The sequence below is a fragment of the Adelges cooleyi genome, unplaced genomic scaffold (assembly GCF_023614345.1).
Source record: "Adelges cooleyi isolate 19-005CV unplaced genomic scaffold, UGA_ACOO_1.1 ACOO_flye_CR_arks_rails_tigmint_CR_PRNA_9, whole genome shotgun sequence".
In the NCBI taxonomy this organism is placed as follows: Eukaryota; Metazoa; Arthropoda; class Insecta; order Hemiptera; family Adelgidae; genus Adelges; species Adelges cooleyi.
The window spans coordinates 8,851,215-8,871,318 of NW_026096579.1; the positions used below are offsets into that span (position 1 = coordinate 8,851,215).

The 20,104-nt window shown below is 33.7% G+C and overlaps 1 protein-coding gene across 1 annotated transcript in view; it reads left to right on the plus strand.

Annotated features, from left to right (window-relative positions):
• Nucleotides 1-19,979, plus strand: part of LOC126846887 (kelch-like protein 17) — a 31,123-nt gene extending 11,144 nt beyond the window's left edge. Inside the window, exons 2-12 of the mRNA XM_050586733.1 lie at nucleotides 9,421-9,554; nucleotides 9,894-9,990; nucleotides 10,079-10,200; nucleotides 12,863-12,977; nucleotides 13,687-13,793; nucleotides 15,000-15,116; nucleotides 15,244-15,457; nucleotides 15,954-16,098; nucleotides 16,614-16,870; nucleotides 17,661-17,916; nucleotides 18,737-19,979. Coding sequence (XP_050442690.1) covers nucleotides 9,421-9,554; nucleotides 9,894-9,990; nucleotides 10,079-10,200; nucleotides 12,863-12,977; nucleotides 13,687-13,793; nucleotides 15,000-15,116; nucleotides 15,244-15,457; nucleotides 15,954-16,098; nucleotides 16,614-16,870; nucleotides 17,661-17,916; nucleotides 18,737-19,019 — 1,847 coding nt within the window. The 3' untranslated portion in view covers nucleotides 19,020-19,979. The remainder of the gene's footprint in view (nucleotides 1-9,420; nucleotides 9,555-9,893; nucleotides 9,991-10,078; nucleotides 10,201-12,862; nucleotides 12,978-13,686; nucleotides 13,794-14,999; nucleotides 15,117-15,243; nucleotides 15,458-15,953; nucleotides 16,099-16,613; nucleotides 16,871-17,660; nucleotides 17,917-18,736) is intronic.
• The last annotated feature ends 125 nt before the right edge of the window (nucleotides 19,980-20,104 follow it).

Here is a 20,104-nt window from a genome sequence, read left to right on the forward strand (position 1 = left end):
TATTTTATACACACATAAATCCCGAAAAACAAATGGCCGACGTCGACTTCCATGCTTATTACTAGTTAGCAATTTAGATAAATTATATAATACATTTATGTGACTACAGAATACTGAAGAGATTTGTTCACAGGGTTTGGGGAGAGTGTTAATGCTATTAGTACAGTCGACCATATAGATTTTTTGTGTGTCGAACAAATCATTATACCTACGCGACCGGTTGTGGATTTATTGATCCGTGTCGGTCGGGTTTATAATATATTGTAATAGATCATCGACGAGAGGTCGCCGTCGAGCTTAGGTCAAAAGCCGGATCGTGTGATAAACGTGTGTAATTAATGTGAAATTAACCAACCGTTATTAGCCATACGCCAGAAGCCTATAACCCGTGGATTTTTATGGTAATCCGTCAGCGATATCGCCATATTAAATGTATGCAATAATGAACGATTATCTTTTATGCCTCTACTAGTCGGTTATTCATCTGACAACACAATGAACGCTGTCGGGTAATTATTGTGATTCGACCGAATTTACGGTTTGCATAATAACATAGTGTGCATAATAACACAATAAAAGCATATCATACGTTTAAATATAAACTGTGTAGGTGTTGGCGACCGTCCTTGGCATTGACCTTACACTGCGGATTTTTCTGTTGACACACATTGAACTTTAGATCTTCCACTTTCGTTTTTGTTGTACTGTTATAGTTGCCCGTGCTTATAGATTTTCGATTTTGTTACATTTATTATTTAACTTTTATCAATCGCTATGAGTTTGTACTTCATAGAACACAAAGTTCCACTAAGTAAACATATCATGCGACTCGTTATTTAGTGTTTAAGCTGAAAACGTAGAATGACAATTTTTTTTTAAACATCAGCTGATAGACGTCATTCTTATCAGCTGATTTATCCTTATCACTCACATTTTTTAACATTCATATTTCTTTTTCAAAGCGCATTTAAAAATGTCCAAAATTATTTTACTAACAATTAGTATTAATTATTTTAATAACAAATCAAAATGTTTTCTTGACATTTTTTTTATTTTGTTTCGTTTAATAGTTATTCAGTTTTATTACTTATTGTCATATTAAGTATTCTGGATAATTTACCAATAGTAAATTAATTTCGTTATTATTATTTTATTTGAAAAAAAATATTATTCAAGTATGTTATTAATCTAAAAAAATAAGTTTTTCAGTTTTGTTACTTTTTGGACTTCTAGTCTGTAGTTATGGTATATACCAGCAATCAATGGATTTTAATACTATAATTTAATTTAAAAAAATACAAATCTGCGCAACGGTTTTAATAATAAGTCTGCGTTAGGTTTACCTGTTTTTATACATCAAACGGGTTTAGTTTTGACCATTCAACCCCTTTCGGATTAGCCGCTTACTCGCACAATATTAATAGTTAAATTTTACAAACTTCACTTACCTATTAAGTAATTGTAATTAAAGTGGAAAACAAGTTGAATTTGTGCAGTAAACTATCGGTTTACTATGGTCATAATACAGGTCGTAAGTTTAAAATATTAATCGATTTCTGACAGAATGCCAAACGCGGTGGAAATTACTGTTGACATTTAGAACGGAATATTTTAAATGATTTTAGAGGGGTTCGTTCAAGTCGGTAATTGCAACCCGGGTATTGTATGTGTATGTATTTATATATATTATATATGCAGGAGTGTATGTGTGTGTGTGTGTGCTGTATGCATCAGGGCGTTGACATCGAGCGTTAGTAAGCAACGATGGAAAACTTCCCCTTTGTGCTGTTACACCGGTCACCACCCGCATGCGTGGTGCCCGCCTATTCCTCTCACAGGTAACAGGCGGTAGCTCCCAAAATCGAAAGGCAAACACAATAATAATGGTATGAACAACACCGACCGTGTATGTTTTGACGGCTTGGGCAAGTACGGTTGAATCGTTTTTATAAACACCTTATATTTTCACATTTTACAAAATAGCAATTATACGTCATCCTTTTCCATCCCCACCCCCAAAGGTTTTAGAGATGTCTTGTCCCCACAGTGTTTTTTCCCATTAATAAGTGTACCATAATTGAAAGCACTCCTTACGTTCCAGAGTTACCCCATATCCTCCTCTCTCTGCCCCTATCCACCGTAAAACACTCCCTTCAGTTGATAAACCATTGATTCGCTAATCGAACCATAAATTATTGTATTGAGGAACACAGTAAGTTTGCCGTCTCTCAGCCAACGAACTTGGACCAAGCTTATTTATAAAAACAGTAAAACTCAAAAATTTACTTTGTACTCTTGTAATTTTTTAATTCTATTATACTGGCAGTACGAAACTCCCTAATTCTTGGCCCATACTACAAAATAGCTAACTAGTGCACAGTAGAAAGCTCCTTGCAGCAGCAGCAGGAAGCCTCTAGGTATGTAAGCATAATCCCAAGATCTACAACTGTACAACTACCCACGGGCTTTAACGAAATATCATACAAACTTTATGGGATCACGAATCTTGTTAAATGACCTGGTATTAAATTCCAAATCTAAAGTCCTTGCCAGCGTTTGCAGACAATTTTTCAGTTTTAGTAGAAGATCTTCAGAAGGTTATTAAGAATAATCTAAATCAAGCTGGAAAATTAATGGGCCTTAGTGTTAGTGCGGAAACAAAGAAATATTTGATAGTTATAAGTTCCTTAAGTTGTATCAATTTAATTTTTGAATATTGCTATTCCTAAAAGAAGACATGCGTATTACCCATATTTGTCAGAAGACAACACAAACCTAATCGGTTCAACGCATCTTTAGAATATTTTCACGTGCATTTCTTATTCATACTTCAACGGTCGGTTAACGGAATCCCCAAAGCACAATACATTACATTATTGTGTGCACACGAGCTGACAAGCGCGGATCTAGAAATAACAAAAATAATAAGATGTGCATTACATGGAGAATGTGAGCAAAATAGATTTAGGCACAAATATATATAAATGACCAAATTGCTTTATTCTAGACACAAAAACCAATAATTTAATCAAGGCCAAATGGGGAGCAACAAAGTGATTCAAAGTAGTCTAGAAATTCTTGGAATAAATTAAGTTTTGATCGCTATGAAATCTTTCCATTGAAGGAAGATTCGTGGATATGTACTATGATTTACTATCACTCTTTAAATCATCTTTTATCAGCTGATTCTCTTATCAGATATATTTTTAACCTCTTATCAGTTCCAGAAATTGTCGATTTACTCTTATCACAAGGCTTCTAGCGAATTTTCGACATGCTTATTTCTGTTTAACACCACTAGCGTTCTCAATTATTAAGTTTTAATTGTTAAAATACACTGACCGCATCTGAGTTATCGATTAATAGGTCATTCAATGATTTTTTTTTTTCCCAATACACAACATGTTTTCGATAAAATTATTAAAGTCGGTTGACCCCCACTATTTTTCGCGTGACCTTTGTTGTAAGTTTTTCCGGTTTGCCGAGCTTGTAGAGCTTCTAATTGAAAGTACGTTGACGCTCTTCAATCGTTTCTGAAAAACATTCTGCACTGGACAGGCCTCTGAAAGCAATTACGTCTAAGGAACCGCAGCAGAATATCTTGTTAGGAATTCCTAAGTGGCCACGCACGTCTTTTTATTCTATGTTGGAACTAGGAGATTTCTGGGACAGGTGGACTACTTAAAAAAATGATTTTTAGTATTTATTTACCAATAAAAATAATAGAAATCTAAAAAAACTACCAGATAAAATTTTAGGTTCGATGCGACACTTAGCTGAGAAGGTATTGGTTTTATAATGAAGTGTATTTTTATATGTGTGTAATTTTTTTTACTCAAATTGTTTTGGATTTACATAACGTTGAAAAAGTTTACACGCATTTTTTTTCCAAATCCAAATTTGTTTGGGGGTAGTATTAGGATTTAAATTTGCTTTGGCCTAGATGAAGGTATTGCTTTAAATCTATTTTTTTCAAATCTAGTATGTGTTTGTAAGATAATTTTTTGTACAAAAATCTGTAGGTAGTTTGTTTTTTTAGGTAACACAATATTTTTCCTGTCTCAAATGATTCTTTTATTGAATTATTAATATTTTATTATTATCTGTAAAATCCATCTACAATATTAAAGTGTATATTTGAATGCATATTATTTGTCTTCTTCAAACAACCATACAGTGCCTAATGTTTTTTTTTCTTTGCACATATATTCTTAAGAGTTTACCTAATGACAGAAACGTTTAAAAAAAATATTTGTTTTCCAAGTGTTTATGTAGCTTTATTTCTCTTTCATGTTAAACATCTGTATTTTTCTGACATACGATTTCGGCTAGAGTTCAAGTTCATTGTATAAACAATGCGGTGTCTAATGTTGATGAAAAATAAATTTACGATTGTATCTACGAAAAAATAAGTTAAAAACTAAAAAAATACTTCAAACAAAAACATTGATGGCTCATATAATTTCCATGTATAATAATACAGAAAACTATAAAAAAAATTATGTAATAAAAATACTTGATTATGCTGAATTACTGATGATTACAAGTGAACTCAAATATTACCTATATGTAAAATAAAATTTTCAGTAAAAAAACAGAGTAAATGAAATGCAAGTTTTCTTTGAAACAGTTTAACAAAAAAAAATTAAAATCGATCTATTTAATGACAACTAATAACAAAATTATAGTTATTATCCATTAATAATAATTAATTTGCGTTATTTAAATAGTAAAAAAACTTTAAAAATATGAACTCAAAGTTTAAGATTTTAGCTTTTATAAAATTAATGTATTTATTTTACAACATAGGTACTTCCGGTATATTTTAATTAAGTTTCATTTGTAGTAGACATTCAAATAAAATAAAACAATTTAGCTGCTCATTTAAAAACAATTAAAACATGTTGTATACTTGAAAAAAAAACGTTTGTGTTTATTATTTACTGTTGACAGTACATGACTAGGTTAGATGATTGGACAACCAAAATAGTTTTTTTGATGAAGCTGAATTATACATGATTAAATATTTAATTTTTTTTTATTACAAAAGTTATTTTCACTACTTTTAAATTTAAATTCTATAAACGACTTTTTTGTTGTTTTTAAATTACCTTTTGAATAATTATAAATAAGTAAATCGGTCCTAACACAGATTAACACATTTTTTGCATTCAATTTTAAATTATGTTTCCTGTAGAGTAAAGAAAACTTTATTAACGTTTCTCTGGTTATTTTCTATTACTATTTTTAACTATCAATAATTTACTCAATTCTGCACCGTTTTACTCTTTGAAGAAACGACTTACTTCCTTTATTTACAGTCTTACTTACTTGCTTAGTAAAAACGACCATAGCACAGCTGTGTAATCCGAAGTAATGTCATGTTTGGAACGCACTTCTTTGTGCTTTTTGTTCTTATGGTAATGACTGTTGCATTTTGCCTGTAAATCGAAGCCAGCAGATACCAATATCTACTAATAATACGTTCTAATGAAGGTTGTGTTCGTGGAAAATAAAATAATAGAGCGGTCTCATCTGCGTTGCAAGTGAATTATTATTATTGCGACAACAAAAAAAAATCCTAAGAATAGGAGTAATAATTAATTAGTTGCTGAACAAAAAAAAAAAACAACAACAATGGGAAACGCATACGCATGATAAAAAAAAAGTCGGTGTTTTTCTTTATATATAAATATATATATAATATATATATATATAAGATATATATATATATATATATATATATTATTATATTTCAAGTCCACTTTCCTTTGGTCTTGATCCAAGAAATTATCATCTTGACACGTGCGCAGTAGTGTTCCTGTACACTACACGTGTGTATTATTAATCGTGCCAACGATACATATAAATAATAATAATAATAATTATATATAGAAAGGAAATAAAGATTAATACATACAATAGTAATTGAGACACTTATTAGATCAATGTCTTTTTTTTATTGGAACGCACTGAAATAAGAAAATATAATTTTTTTTTACTAGCAAAAAAAGCCACATTAGTGTTATTTCATAAACCAAAGTACAACTGTGATTGAAAAAGTCTTACAAAGAATAAAGTGTTGTAATATTCTCCTCAAAGTTAATATTAATTTCTATATGACACTTTTTATTTTTTCAACCATGTTAATATAATATTGTGCATGTTTTATTGAATGAAAAATGTTACATTTCATAAGTAGAACAAGTATTTTACTAAATAAATATAAACTTTCAATTTTAAAAGTTTTGATTAGAACAAATAGGTCAGATTTAACAACTTTTAAGAAATCTTTAGGCTAAGTATAAAATTAAAAATTAATATTTTTATAAATTAAATCAACCCGTTAAATGGTAATAAATTTGACAAAATATAAAGTTAAAAAAAGGTACCTAGAAAAATAGTTTTTTGTGTCTCAATTATTAATGTATTAAATAGGACTTTAAAAGTGATAAAATCGCTTTCGAATAAACGCTTTGTACTGTTATAAATATATTAATAATTTTATTGACAAAATAAAACTGTGTTATTTTTATTTTTGCATAATGTAAGATAAAATTAGAAAAGAAAAAAATAGATCTATTTGTTGTAAGTCGAAGCTTTAATCGCCATTTTTTTCCCCAAACAATTTAAATACAAACCTTGTTATTATTATTTTTTTAATCAATTAGGATAGTTTTATTTGTGTCATTCCAAAACGTCGATTATTGTCATAAATAACTTGAAACAAATTTTAAATTTAAGTAAAGAAAATCGGTTTAAAGAAAGACAATAAACTAAATCGTGCACTTTGTGGCGTTTAATAGTTTCAAACCGTACAACGTAGTTTGGATATGGTTTTCTTTACTGGTTTAATAAAAAAATATAGGTTCCTTTTTCCAATGGAAGCCGCTTAAGTTTGCTACTACATTAAAAAATGGGAAATCTCAAGTGCAGTGTGTTTTGCAATACTTTACAAACGTCATATTAGTATTATTATTGTATATTACAAGTATGGTTTGCAATGGGTAAGTCACGTTCGCGTTTGTCTATAAACTTCTGTCTTTGTGTATGACATATAGGAAGGCCACCGGGCATGACGTTATCGGTTTTTGTTTGAAGATATATTATTGTATTTCTATATTGGTAAGAAACCAACAGGTCGCATCGTATCCTGACACGCGACCTGTTGATTGCACGTTATTAGTATAATATTGTTTAAAGCAAAACATTGCTTTATTAATTAACGATGTGCTTTTAATGTGTAATGAATCTAATGGTTAATAATATTGCAATATAAACGGCAAACGACGGTGTAAAATTACTTAAGATTTACCATATTGTTTTATGTACATTTTGTAGTAGGTCTCAGATACATAGGGTGATCCATTTAATGTAAGACAGCAGATATGGTAGTGATTATGATATACAGGGTGATCCAACTACTAACGCAAGACACTCATTTTCTTTGAAAATATGAATATTTTGAGAACTTTTTTTTTCCTAAACTTTTAGGTACATATTTTACTACATTTTTTGAAAATTTGTATCACCAATACAAGCCTTATAAGCCAAAAATAAGAGGGATTTTTGGTTTTTTTAAATGGCAACACATGTTTTTAATTACATAAATTTGTAAACAAACAATTTAAAAATATGTTAGCGTTTGAATTATTTATTTTCATTTATCTGTTCATTAGTTGTGACTTTGTAAAGACACTTAATTTACACTTAATAATAACTTCGGTTTTTCAAAATCGGTAGCACATAAAATTCATATTTATGTCCGCATTGTCCAATTATTGCATAATATTGCAATTATTCTAACAACTAGGAAGTCACTATATAAATATTTTGAAATAATGATAGACAAACGGTTCTTATCTACAGATTACTTAGGTTACAGGTTATTTATTATATGATACAGAGTACATTTACGTTAGTTGGATCACCCTGTATACATATAATATATATACACTATGAATGATATTATGGTATTAGCGCAGAGATAATTAATTTCTGGCACCGATCCAAGGGCGCCATGTCCAAAGACGTCATATCGACTAAACAGATGTTTTAACAGTTAAGTATACAAAATTATTTGCATTTTCTTAGAATGGATTTTTATCGAGTGTTGCCTTGTGCGTTACTTTAAGCGTAGGTAATATAATATTATTATAAAATCGTATCCAAGTCTGGAAAGTATAAAGTATCGACCAAGCGTATAAACGGTAAAATGCACGGTGTCTATTATTATTATGTATATTTTATTTATGTGGTATTTCTTCAAACGGTCGACGCCGTCGCGTGTCTCCGGTCCGTTTAGGTGACCAGACACGACGAAGCAATTTGCTAATCAGACTTAAAGCGCACACGCTATATACTCATAGGTACTTTGCAGTATCTGCTTTTCGACTTAACGACATAAGTGACGGTAGTATAGATTGACAACTTGGGTTTACAGACGGCTGGTACACGTGTAAGTAACGTGGTCACTATTGTCGGCACTGCTCCCGGTTTGAGTCTAGATAAAAAAATGTTAATATTTCAAGAGTTCCCCATCCCTCATAAAAAAAAAAAAAAAACTTAGAGAACATATAAATAAGTCTTAAAAAAATTTTCTTGAGATAACTAAAGATAGATGTGTAGGATGTGTTTTGGCTTTATTATATAAATCGAGTAAATTAGTAAATAAAAAACTTGTTAAAGAAATGTTAAAAAAATGCATTATTAACTGACCGATTTTTCAAGTATAGAAACATTGTACACAAATAAATGTGCTTAAAAAAAAAACGTTTAGCCCACCAAAGTACCAATTGCATACGATTTCGTATAGACAATTGTCTGTCCGTTAAATTGGGCTTCATTGGCCTTCTTAGCTACCAATGAATAATATGTTAGTATTTCACGTTAAACAGTTTTTTTCCATTATATTATATACATAGTGGCTAATCAAATTAATATGTTCCATTTCTCGAATAAGCGATTCATTTAAGAACAGTCTTGTTTAATTTTTTGGCTACTTTTGGTGTACGATGATTGAATGATTCCGCCAAATCTCGAAAGTCACCAGTCACAATTTATTAGAAATGCTGTGTAATTAGCATAGAGTATAGTTTATCAGTTATATTTAGTAGACTAACGTATCAATGGAGAGGCTACTACCTCTTTCACACTCTTTTTTACATGCAAAAGTGTAAAGTGTTCACAAACCATTTCCTATAGGAATAGGCGACAGGACAGGGTAGAAACATTTAACAATGCGGGCGACCTACCGTGGCGCCATCGTAGTGCCTTTGGCGTCTGGCAACTTTGGCCGTAGTTTGAGTGTAAAAAGTATTTTTACGACCACTAAAAACATAACGTCTTCTCGGTCCTTCCCCTTGCACAGCCCCAAAATCGTTTTTATTGTATTATATTCTTTTCGTTTTTCAATTGCAGAGCTGGAAGAAACTGTCGAGGAGACGCCGCCGACTTGCGAGTCGCCTGAACCCATGTCTTGTTACTTGCACCACGATCCGGAACATCCTATGTCGTCGTTTTCGGTCATCAATAAAATGCGAGTCAACATACAGGTAAATTTACAATTTCCACTTATAATTTGGCAGGAATTAAGTGGGGGACTTAGGCAAGCCAGGGTGTTGTGTGGACGGAGCATATTGATCAAGGAAACCCGTGAATAAATCCATAAATCTTCTGAAAAAGTCTGGAAGAGGTTTGATACGTTGGGACCAAATTCCTAATCGTGTATGTTGACAACTTTGATGTTTCATTGTCAAAAACAACAAATGGGTAATTGACCCTTCTTGACTCGAGCCACGAGTGTTAATTAAAAAAAAAACATGGAAACGAAGGACTCCTGATAAAGTCCATCGTATATGATACAAATTATTTTTAATGGTGTGCCTATATAGCTGTGCGACGTTTCCCTCCGAATAGGATCCACCGTCACCAAAGCTCACAGACTGGTGTTGGCATCGTGCAGCCCATATTTTTATGCCATGTTCAACGGTGGGTGTTATAATTTAGTATGACATATCGAATTCCTTGTAAGAAGTATACACAATTGAAATACACTTTTGTATTGTTATGTGCACAGACGATATGGCCGAAAAGTGTCAACCCGAAGTAGTGTTACACGACGTCGACTTAGGAGCTCTGCAGCTCTTGGTCGAGTACTCATACACCGGACAAGTTCACATAACTGACGATAACGTACAGGTATGTTGACGATTATTTTGAACAAGATTAAACATCACTTGAGGCTTATACCAGGTCGACGCAAAAGTTATTGAAAGTCACAGTCGAGTAGATGATAGGTTAGGTTAGGCGTTTTCTGGTGTAAATCACTTAAACCTGAATCTGTTCCCTGGTTAGATCCACATGCCACGCTTGAATTTCTGACCATTTGAGCCGTTTTCTTAAGTTTGTTGCTCTTGTACCCTTAAAAAAAAACTGCCCAAGACATGACTACTTCAATATGCTTCACCATCTAAGTCCTTCATTTGTTACCGATTAAACAGTTGCCATTCTTGCGTAACCTTATTGAAGGGTCAATTGATGCTTCATTTATTCTTTCTGAAGTTCAGTTTAGAGGTCCCAATCGACGTGTTTCTCTGTTAGTCTCTCGGTCTCATAATTACTACAACCATTAAAATTGATAATTTCTACCAAATTTAAAACTAACTTAGCCAAAACCTTCCTTGACGTTTGTGACAGTTGAATCCATTCTTCAATACCTAATCAATTTGTTACTTCTTCTCTTGAAAAATTCTATTATTAGTATATTAATATCTTTTATCACTTCTCATTTTCACTCATTCTTATTATAAACTATTAGGTGAATGTTCAGTTAAGATTATGTTTCTTCTTGAAAAGGAAGCAATTTCTTCTACTTTTCCTTCTCATTAGGTAATTGAATATGGGCTGCAGTGGCTCTTAGATTCTTCCACTTTTGCCTGGAATTTTTCATTGCTTCTTCAATTAACAAATCGAAGATCCACATGAATAACAAGCGACCTACTATGTGCATCGATAATTTAAAATAGATTTTATAGAGAACCATAGGTCGTAGGTAAATGCGGTAACTATCGGTTTCACATACTTACTCTGTATAATATTGACTACTAAGAGCTAAAAAAACGCTAATGGGTGTTGGTACGATAGTGTAGGGTTTGAATTTGAAAAAAAACATAACTAGTTATTATAATGTTATGATGGAAAAAAATCGTTAAATAGGAATGTAAAACGTACAAAGAGAATAAATTAATTTATGCTCTTTTAAAATATATACACAATAAACAATATTCGTTTTGCACACAACACTATAGACTGTTTGCACTCGTTTTGAACATGGTTTTATACAATAAAGCACAACGAAACGGCTTTAATCGAAATTAATTTGTTTACATCAATAACAACATTATTTCCAAAGTATATTAGTTGGTGTCGGAAGTAAAGCTATTTGTTATAGGGTACGTTGTGTGTACTTTGGCTTTGACCTAGATTTCGCTTGACCATAAAAAGAAACATAATTTGTAACCGACAAGTTAATTATATCATATTGCATGTTTTTGTACCGCTTTTGAGCTTTGGAACTAAGTTTTAGGAGTTATTATTAAAAAAAAAAAAAAAAATGGGAGTAATAAACGTTTGACCACGAAAACATTATGCGTTCAATACAAGTTAAATTCGATGGTTTTTCTGTGTCGACACAAACACATTGGAATTTCTATAGGCATACATTTTATGAAAAGGCAGAATCATCGTTTTTCTCATCGGGATGTACATGTTAGACTTGACCTAGATACGAAGTACCGGAGGGGTTGAATGCGTTTTGTAAAATGATTCTGTTACAATGCCCTTAGGGCTACTCGAAATGAAAAAAAAATCAGCAGGGTACCAAACGCCATTGTGTTTTTCTAAAAAGATGTACTGGAAACAAAGGTATCTTTGACGTTAAGAGGTTTACAAGAGTTGTTGGATGCTTCAAATAAATTATTACATAATATAATTTGTATTGTTTCTTTCCACGCAGGTGCTTTTATAACAACATTATAAGGATTATATTCAAGTTTTTTTCTATACTAACAACTTTTTCTTAAAAAATCTGCGAGCGCCAACTATTGTTAACGGATAAATAAATTGATGTTTATTAAAGTTGCATAAATACTATTTTCTCGAGACGTCTATTTAGTACAACCAAAAAGACAATTTTCGTGAAATTCGAGTTTTCTAATATTGTACATATTTATTTGAAGAATTTGAAGCTTAAAGAAATTTTAAGGTGGTCAAAAATATAACCATATTATTGATTCTTATCAACTGATAAGAATAAATTCATTTATTACAGACATGATAGTGATAATAATGGCGATTGATTAGGCAAAATATCAGCTGATAACAGATATGATAACAAAACTGATAAGAATAGTAAAAGTGGAATAATTCGAAGTTTTCAGATTTAGCTCGAAAATGTTATGATTAGCTTCACGAAAAGAGAAAATAAAAAGACAATTTTATCCTAAAATATTTGTTTCTACTACTCGAAATTATAATTGTGGTAGTAAAATGATTTGAATAATACTCATTTTCCATTCTTTGTATGGAAACTATATCGTTGGGTATAATAAACTTTAACTAGTATTACAGTTTGAATTCCCTAAGGAAGAATAAATTATTTTAGACTGTGACCTTAATCGGTCCATTAGCTGCTGACATAATATTCGTGGCATTTGTTCGTGAACACGCCCAATTTGCTTATGCTGTCAAAGGCAGGTCGAATATACCGTGTCTGGCTATCATATTGACATAATAAACTGTACCCTAATGGACATGGATACTAATTAGTAATTATTATTATTATTCTTGCGCTTCCTTTTAGGTTCTACTGCCCGCCTCGTCTTTACTGCAAATCAATTCGGTCCGAGACGCGTGTTGTACTTTCCTAATGAAACAGTTGCATCCCACCAACTGTTTGGGCATCAGACAGTTTGCCGGTAAGTTAATAATACACACATTGTAGTAGTAGACGCTTTTCCATTACTGTCTTTCACTCAGGTTCGACAAGCGAATCGACATTGTAATTTGTAATAGTATACAATATTTCTTCCTATTCTAAAAACAAACATATTATGAATCGTGAATTTGTCTTATTGTAATCCACTCTTAAAAACGTATCATCTCTCCTTATCTCTTATCGCCTATCCTAATATTTGATCCACCATTTTTTCTCTTATCGCTATTTATATGTTTTCACTCCTCCTTATCACAGTTAGCTTATCTATTATAATAGTTAAGAAGACCTATAAATAGTTCAAATATTTGTATGAAAATGTTCAGTACATTTTAAACTTTCATTTAACAACTTTTTAACTGAAAATTGTACATAAAATTCTGTTTCAAACCCGCCTTTGAATAATTAACAAAAAAAGGCTTAAATTTATTTTTTAATATTTAACCAGGAAATAAAAACAGGTACGATTATCTATAGGTTAAATCCGTTACTTTGAGATAGTGATGGGGAGGGGGTGATAAGGGGAAATCAATAAATTCCTAGAACACTGATAAGAGCTGATTGATAAAATAATCAGTGAGAAGAGATGATAAATAAAATACAATCGGCTCATCATAAGATAATAATTACGTTGAATATCCGATATCTTTTCTTCAAAATGGAAAGATAGATTTTATTTTTATATTTTCCAGAAACCCATTCTTGTAACGAACTGAGAACAAGATCGCATCGTTACGCTCTGCAGAATTTCGAAGAAGTCGTGAAAACCGAAGAGTTCCTATTTCTGTCGTTTTCCGAGGTAAGGCGTTTAGTGTATAATAGTAATAATAATGATATATTAAACTATACAAGCCGTTTGTTTTATGCGATGGCGGCGGTAAAACTCGTCTGGGACGGGCCCTCGAAAGGTCAAAAACATTTGAGTTTACGGTTGTTAGCCAAGCGCAGACGGACCGACATGGACGGGGAAAACCCTTTTTTCGGGGAGGAGGGAATGTAGTATAGCACAATAGAGGGGAGTGGAGGTAGATTAATAAGGATATCCACCCTTTGCGAAACGCCGTCGAATTTATCTTTACAGTGTCGTTTCTACACGCCGGCTGTGGCTTGTGGTCTTATGTTGTATATACGGTTTGGTAGAAACACTCAAAATTGTTTCCTAACTCGACGACCCCAAAATGTAAAGATAGTCTCACTGCCATTACTCAAAATGTATTTTTATTTAGCGCATCAAATAATGTTTTGTAAGGCTGTTTACTTACAAACGAGTTGTTTGAAGAATCTTTTCTCAAGAACTACTTGGCCAAATTGTATGATTCTTTTTGGGTCACATTTTATCTCGGCTGACTCGCTGCAATAAGAAAAACACTTAATTTTCAGTGCCAAATTTCTTTCCCTTTCCACTGATATTAAAAAAGTCGAGAGTATCAATACATGGATATGTCCTGTAATCTAATATCTAATATCTTATCTCTATTAATACTTCTCCATAATCCCTAGAGTACCTAATCTCTTATCTCTAATACTATGTAATCACTTACAACCGCTAGATCGTGCCACATTTCTTCGGTAACGTTCAGCGTGATGCACGCACGTATAAGATTTTCTTATTAACCACCAGCCAAAAGACATATCCGTGTCAAAACGGACAAGAAGGGGCTTCCCACCAAGGTGTGTCTTGAGGGAGGTAATACATTTATCTCAAATGGCAAAAGAACTTGACATTACAAGAAGCATGAGTTTTTGGTATACTATAAAGACGCGTTGGTTAAAAAACTTAAAAAAATTACATAAAACGTTTCCGACTTCATAGTTGTTCACAGTCGCATTTAAAATAAAACCGTTTTTTTTTACTAAAAAATCAGGTAATGAATGTGATTGTAAGAACCAGAATTGTGTAAATATACACATTTTTTAGCGGCTATAAGAAATTAGCAAGCGAAATATGTTGCTTTTTTTACGTTGTGGAATGATCTATATTCAACATTGTTCTTGGTTTGTTTAGGTGGAAGATTTAATATCGAATGATAAATTGAACGTCGTGTCGGAAGAGCAAGTGTTCTTAGCCGTTATGGATTGGATCAAACACAATCCAAGCGAACGGTCTCAGCACATCGCTAAGGTTGGGAAATATTTTAGCTTACCTACTTTAAGTATAGGTCGGGGTATTTAGATAGGGTTTTTAGACGGTACTTATCTGGCTAATTGCGGCCTTATTGAATAACGATTTTTGCAAACGGGTTTTCTAGCTGTTGGGGCACGTGCGATTGGCTCAGATGTCCAAGATGTTCTTGCTGAACGTAGTGGAAACCGAACCGCTAGTTCGTAGCGAGCCCAGTTGCAAAGACTTGTTGTTGGGTGCCATGAAGTACCATCTGTTGCCTGATCAAAGATCCGACTTCGCTAGCAAACAGACGGAACAGAGAAGTCCCGACGGTCTGATGCCTTACATCTTTGCCATTGGTAAGTTTGCCAATCATATGAATCAATAGTAAACAATAGGGATCACATTTTGTGGCGTGTCCCGTCATTGGTACCTCACTGTCCTGCCAAGTTTTGAATATGTAGCCAGGGATGGTTTGAGAAATGTTTACTTTTTGCCTCCAATGTTGACTTTGTTTGGGAAGCAGTTTATATGCATTAACAACGTGGCGATAGGCTGAATTGGTGGATGTAGTTTTCACTTACCTCACTCCTCTTTCAATCATAAATCACATCATGTAAGTAATTTTCTTCTAAATGCACGTTACCATCTGAAAGCAAACTAGAATCGTTAAAATTTAATTTTTCAATCAAGATAATCACAGTTTTCGTAGAAATCCTCACTCCCCTGGATCTCGGACCACCAGCAATTATTGTACTAAAGTGTTTATTAGTAAACGAAAAATGACGACCATTTTTTGGATTTTGGCCTTGGTAAAATTAAAAATATGACCGACTTACCGTTTGATTTACGCAGGAGGTGGCAGCCTGTTCACTATACACAGTGCTGGCGAGTGTTACAACCCGAGACACGACCGATGGCTACCAATCGCTCCCATGTCCAAGTGTAGAAGCCGTGCGGGTATCGTGTCGCTGGGCAAATTGATCTACGCCATTGGAGGGTAAGTGAATCTCTTGTAGATCTAATGTGATTAATTGTTGAGAAGCCTAGTGAGTGGTAAGAGCACGAGAGAAAAGTGGGCGATCGTAGGAAAGACTTAAGAATAAACGCGTGGTGGCCATTAATGGAAACAGCCAAGTGTATACAGAAGAGACCGATATCGATGGAGGAAGGCATTGGGAGCTAAAGCTAGAAATATAGAAGCACGATCACGTTTTTAGGTTTTGTCAAGGGAGGAGAGACGAGGTAGACCGAAGAAGAAGCGGCTGGATTTTATGACCTGGAGATGTGTGGACAGAAGGACAAAATGAAGCTACGAAGGGTGTGCCAAAATAACTGAGAGTAGTGCTCGTAATACCGAATTACACTTTCTACCAAGCTCATTTGGTAAAGAACTTTCATACAGTAAACGCATACATACGAGCACTACTCTCAGTTGTCTTGGGACATCCTTTCTCGAGCCAAGTCCCAAAGTCGTGTGTTCGTTGATTGTTGAATGGTTATATTCCCAAACAGGTACGACGGCATCGTGGACTTGTCTTCGGCCGAGTGCTACGATCCGAACTACAACACGTGGTCGTCCGTCACTTCGCTGGGCACCAAGAGAAGCTGCTTGGGCATTAGCGCCAATCACGGGCTTTTGTACGTTTGCGGTGGCTTCGACGGGGCTTCGTGTTTGAGCAGCGTTGAACGTTATGACCCCTTGACGGGTGTTTGGTCATCGTGCCCCAGCATGACTACCCGTCGTAGATACTGCCGCGTGTCAGTAGTCGGTAAGTAAACGGTTACAATGCTTTAGGTTAGGTCACACATATCAAGTTAATATGCCAATTAATCAAAATTAACAGGATTATGATTTTATCTCTACTCATTTCTCATCCCTTGTCTCCTTATCCCTTACCACTCATCTTTTTTTTTATAAGCTACTAGGTGAATCGTGTGAGATGTAATTTTCTTCTTAAGTCCATCTTCCAGAAACGGAAGACCCCTCAGTTGACGTTGGCAACAATCCCTTTCCAAAGCTCTCGGTTTTCTGCCGATCGAATGGCCTCTTCCAGGGGATAGCCAGAGATGGTCTTGATCTGGTCTATCCAACGCATTGGTGTTCTCCCACGGCTTCTTTTCCCTTCGATCATCAGCTTATCCAGGCTCGATCCATCCCTTCTTATGATGTGGCCAAAGAACCTTAGGATCCTCTGCTTACACACCACTGCCAGTCTTGTTTGCACTTTTCCATTTAAGAGATTCTCAGCATCCGTCTGTAGGCCCACATCTCAAAGGCGTTTATGCGCTTTACATCTTCCACTTTGAGTGTCCATGTTTCAGATCCATAAAGCGTCACTGAGAAGGTAAGTAAGGCCTTAAGCAGCCGCAACTTGCTGTTCCCATCTGCTTGTACAATTGAACCTAAATAAGTAAACTCATCTATTTTATGGTGTTAGACGTTCAATGTTATAATTAGGAGTGGGTGGGTGCATTGGCAAACGTATTCACGATTCGTACGTCTCTCCTTCGAAGTGGAAGACAAATCTCTTGGACTAATTTGTGTATTTTTACTTCTAGACAACTGTCTGTACGCTTTGGGCGGATTCGACTCGACCAACTACCAATCGAGCGTGGAGAGATACGACCCCAGGATGAGCAAATGGATGTCAGTGCCGGCAATGAGCAGCAGGCGCAGTAGCTGTGCGGTAGCCACGTTAGACGACATGCTGTACTGCATTGGTGGCAACGACGGCACCATGTGCATGTCCAGCGGCGAACGGTTAAACATCAGAAGGAACGCGTGGGAGCCCATAGCCACTATGCAATGTCGAAGGTACTTACACAATGTCAAAGCTCTACAGGAAATAAGCGAAATTAAATGACGAGATCACTCTCAAAATCTAAATAAACGCTTCGATGATGGCAAGGTTAGGTTAGACGTTCGGTGAATGCTCTCTTAGATGGTAGAACCTATAGAAATAAAAGCATTGTAACTGGGCTGGAAGTACTTAGAGCTCGTTTTTTTTTCAAACTTAAAAAACGTTCCTATTTAAAACAATTAACATTACAAATAAATTACAGTACTTTACATTTACTGCAAAGGAACTTACCTAATTTTAATCTACCCTGTGTAGAGTTAGTGAGGCAATCTTTACAACAATCATATGTGTTTTCATTGGATTACTTAAGGATCTTGGGATTTGAGTGTGTATGTACTCAATTAATGCCGTTATCTAATAACAGGAAATTTGAAAAATGAACTAGTTTTTATTAAAAAAAAAGTTCCACACTTGTAATTAAAGTTTAATTAGTGAGGGGAGCAAATGCAGAGACTTAAGTCCTCCAGGCTACATTAATTCAGTCTATACAATAGATAATATGCGGTTATTGTATATTTTTCCATTAATAGCAAATATGCTTAATATTTAAAAAAAAATTGACTTTAGAGAGTCCAAAAACATCATCATGTGACAGAACTCAGAAACATTAAAATTACTATAATAATACTTTTGCAATTCAGTTGGAGATATTATTTTGTCTGTATATTATATAAACTATAGAATTTCTTCAGCTATACAAGTGTTTTAACTAAAAAAAATATAGTAGACAATAATGCTATAAGTTTTTGTTTAACGTTGTCATGTTGTGTTTAGAGCTACACATGACGTTGTGGAATTGGACGGTGGCCTAATGGTTCTCGGTGGCAACGACAGCAACTCCAGTCTCCACTCGACCGAACGATACGATCCACGCGTTAACCGCTGGACGATGTCCACTCCGATGCCGACCAGACGCAGTTCGGTCGGTGCCGCACTGTTGTATTGTTTCAACATGGAAAGTAAACTGACAGCTCAGCCCGTGGCGGCACAGTGCAACTCCTTGGGCACGTCGTCGGTCACTCATTCGCCGTTCAAGTCGACCGCTACGTCCGTTTGATGGCCGTTGTCGACCTCCGACAGTTGGCGGTCAGACGGTATCGAACATTCTCATTCATTGCCAAACTAAACTTTTTATTATGTCATTAATGTCTGATTTAATAATTGTAAATTTACATTTTGTACATTTTCTTTTTTTTACAGTTAATTATCATCCGTAGAGTTAGGCACGATGACTTTTTTTTAAACGTAACTCGACGGATACGTATGATAATTTACAAAATTATTATTACACATTTATAATAGTTTATTTAAATCTATTAAAAAAATAAATTGACACTGATTATACACACTTACTCAATATTTTAAATAATTCTTTGTAAAAGCAAAAAAAAATAAAAAAGTGTAATAATACATTCCACTTGATTTGGATTTTTAAGCTTGAACCGAATTAGAAAAGAATGTGTTAACATTATTGTCTTTAATTCAAATAAACTAAATGAGAACACATTTGACGTCTTTAAAATATACAAATATTTTTTTACCGTTTTATAAATAAAAAAAAACAGACACTTAAAACTACGCTATTATAGTTTTTTTTAAATTGTTTGTGAGAAAAATTACAAAACAAAAGTCAATAATTTTTGTGTTGATTTACACTTTTCGTCAAATAGAAACGCTTAAAAAGTTTGCACGTTGTTCGATACAAGACACGAATTTAAAACTGCGTCTCGTTTAACGGATTTGATTTTTTCCAGTAACTATACGTAACGGTATTAAATTACAGGGCTATCGATTATTTTTCTTAAATTTTACTAAACAATGTATAAACCACTACAGCTCGGCTAATAGCATAAATTAGTTTAAAATATATATATAAATATTATACTACTAAGATTTTACAGCTATCGAATAAAAATCATACGATAACAGTACAATTGTACTCGTTTGGTTTGCGAAATGTAAAATATTTTGTCAATAAAAAAAAAATATAGTCATTATTTTACAATTTTACATGTTATTGGTTCCTAAATATTTTTACCATGTTTTTTTTTTTTTATATTTTGTAGCAGAGACTTTTTTTTGTTGTTGTTTACGTCACCTATTATTTCGCTTGTGTTTAATTCTACTCAAATAGCTCAAATT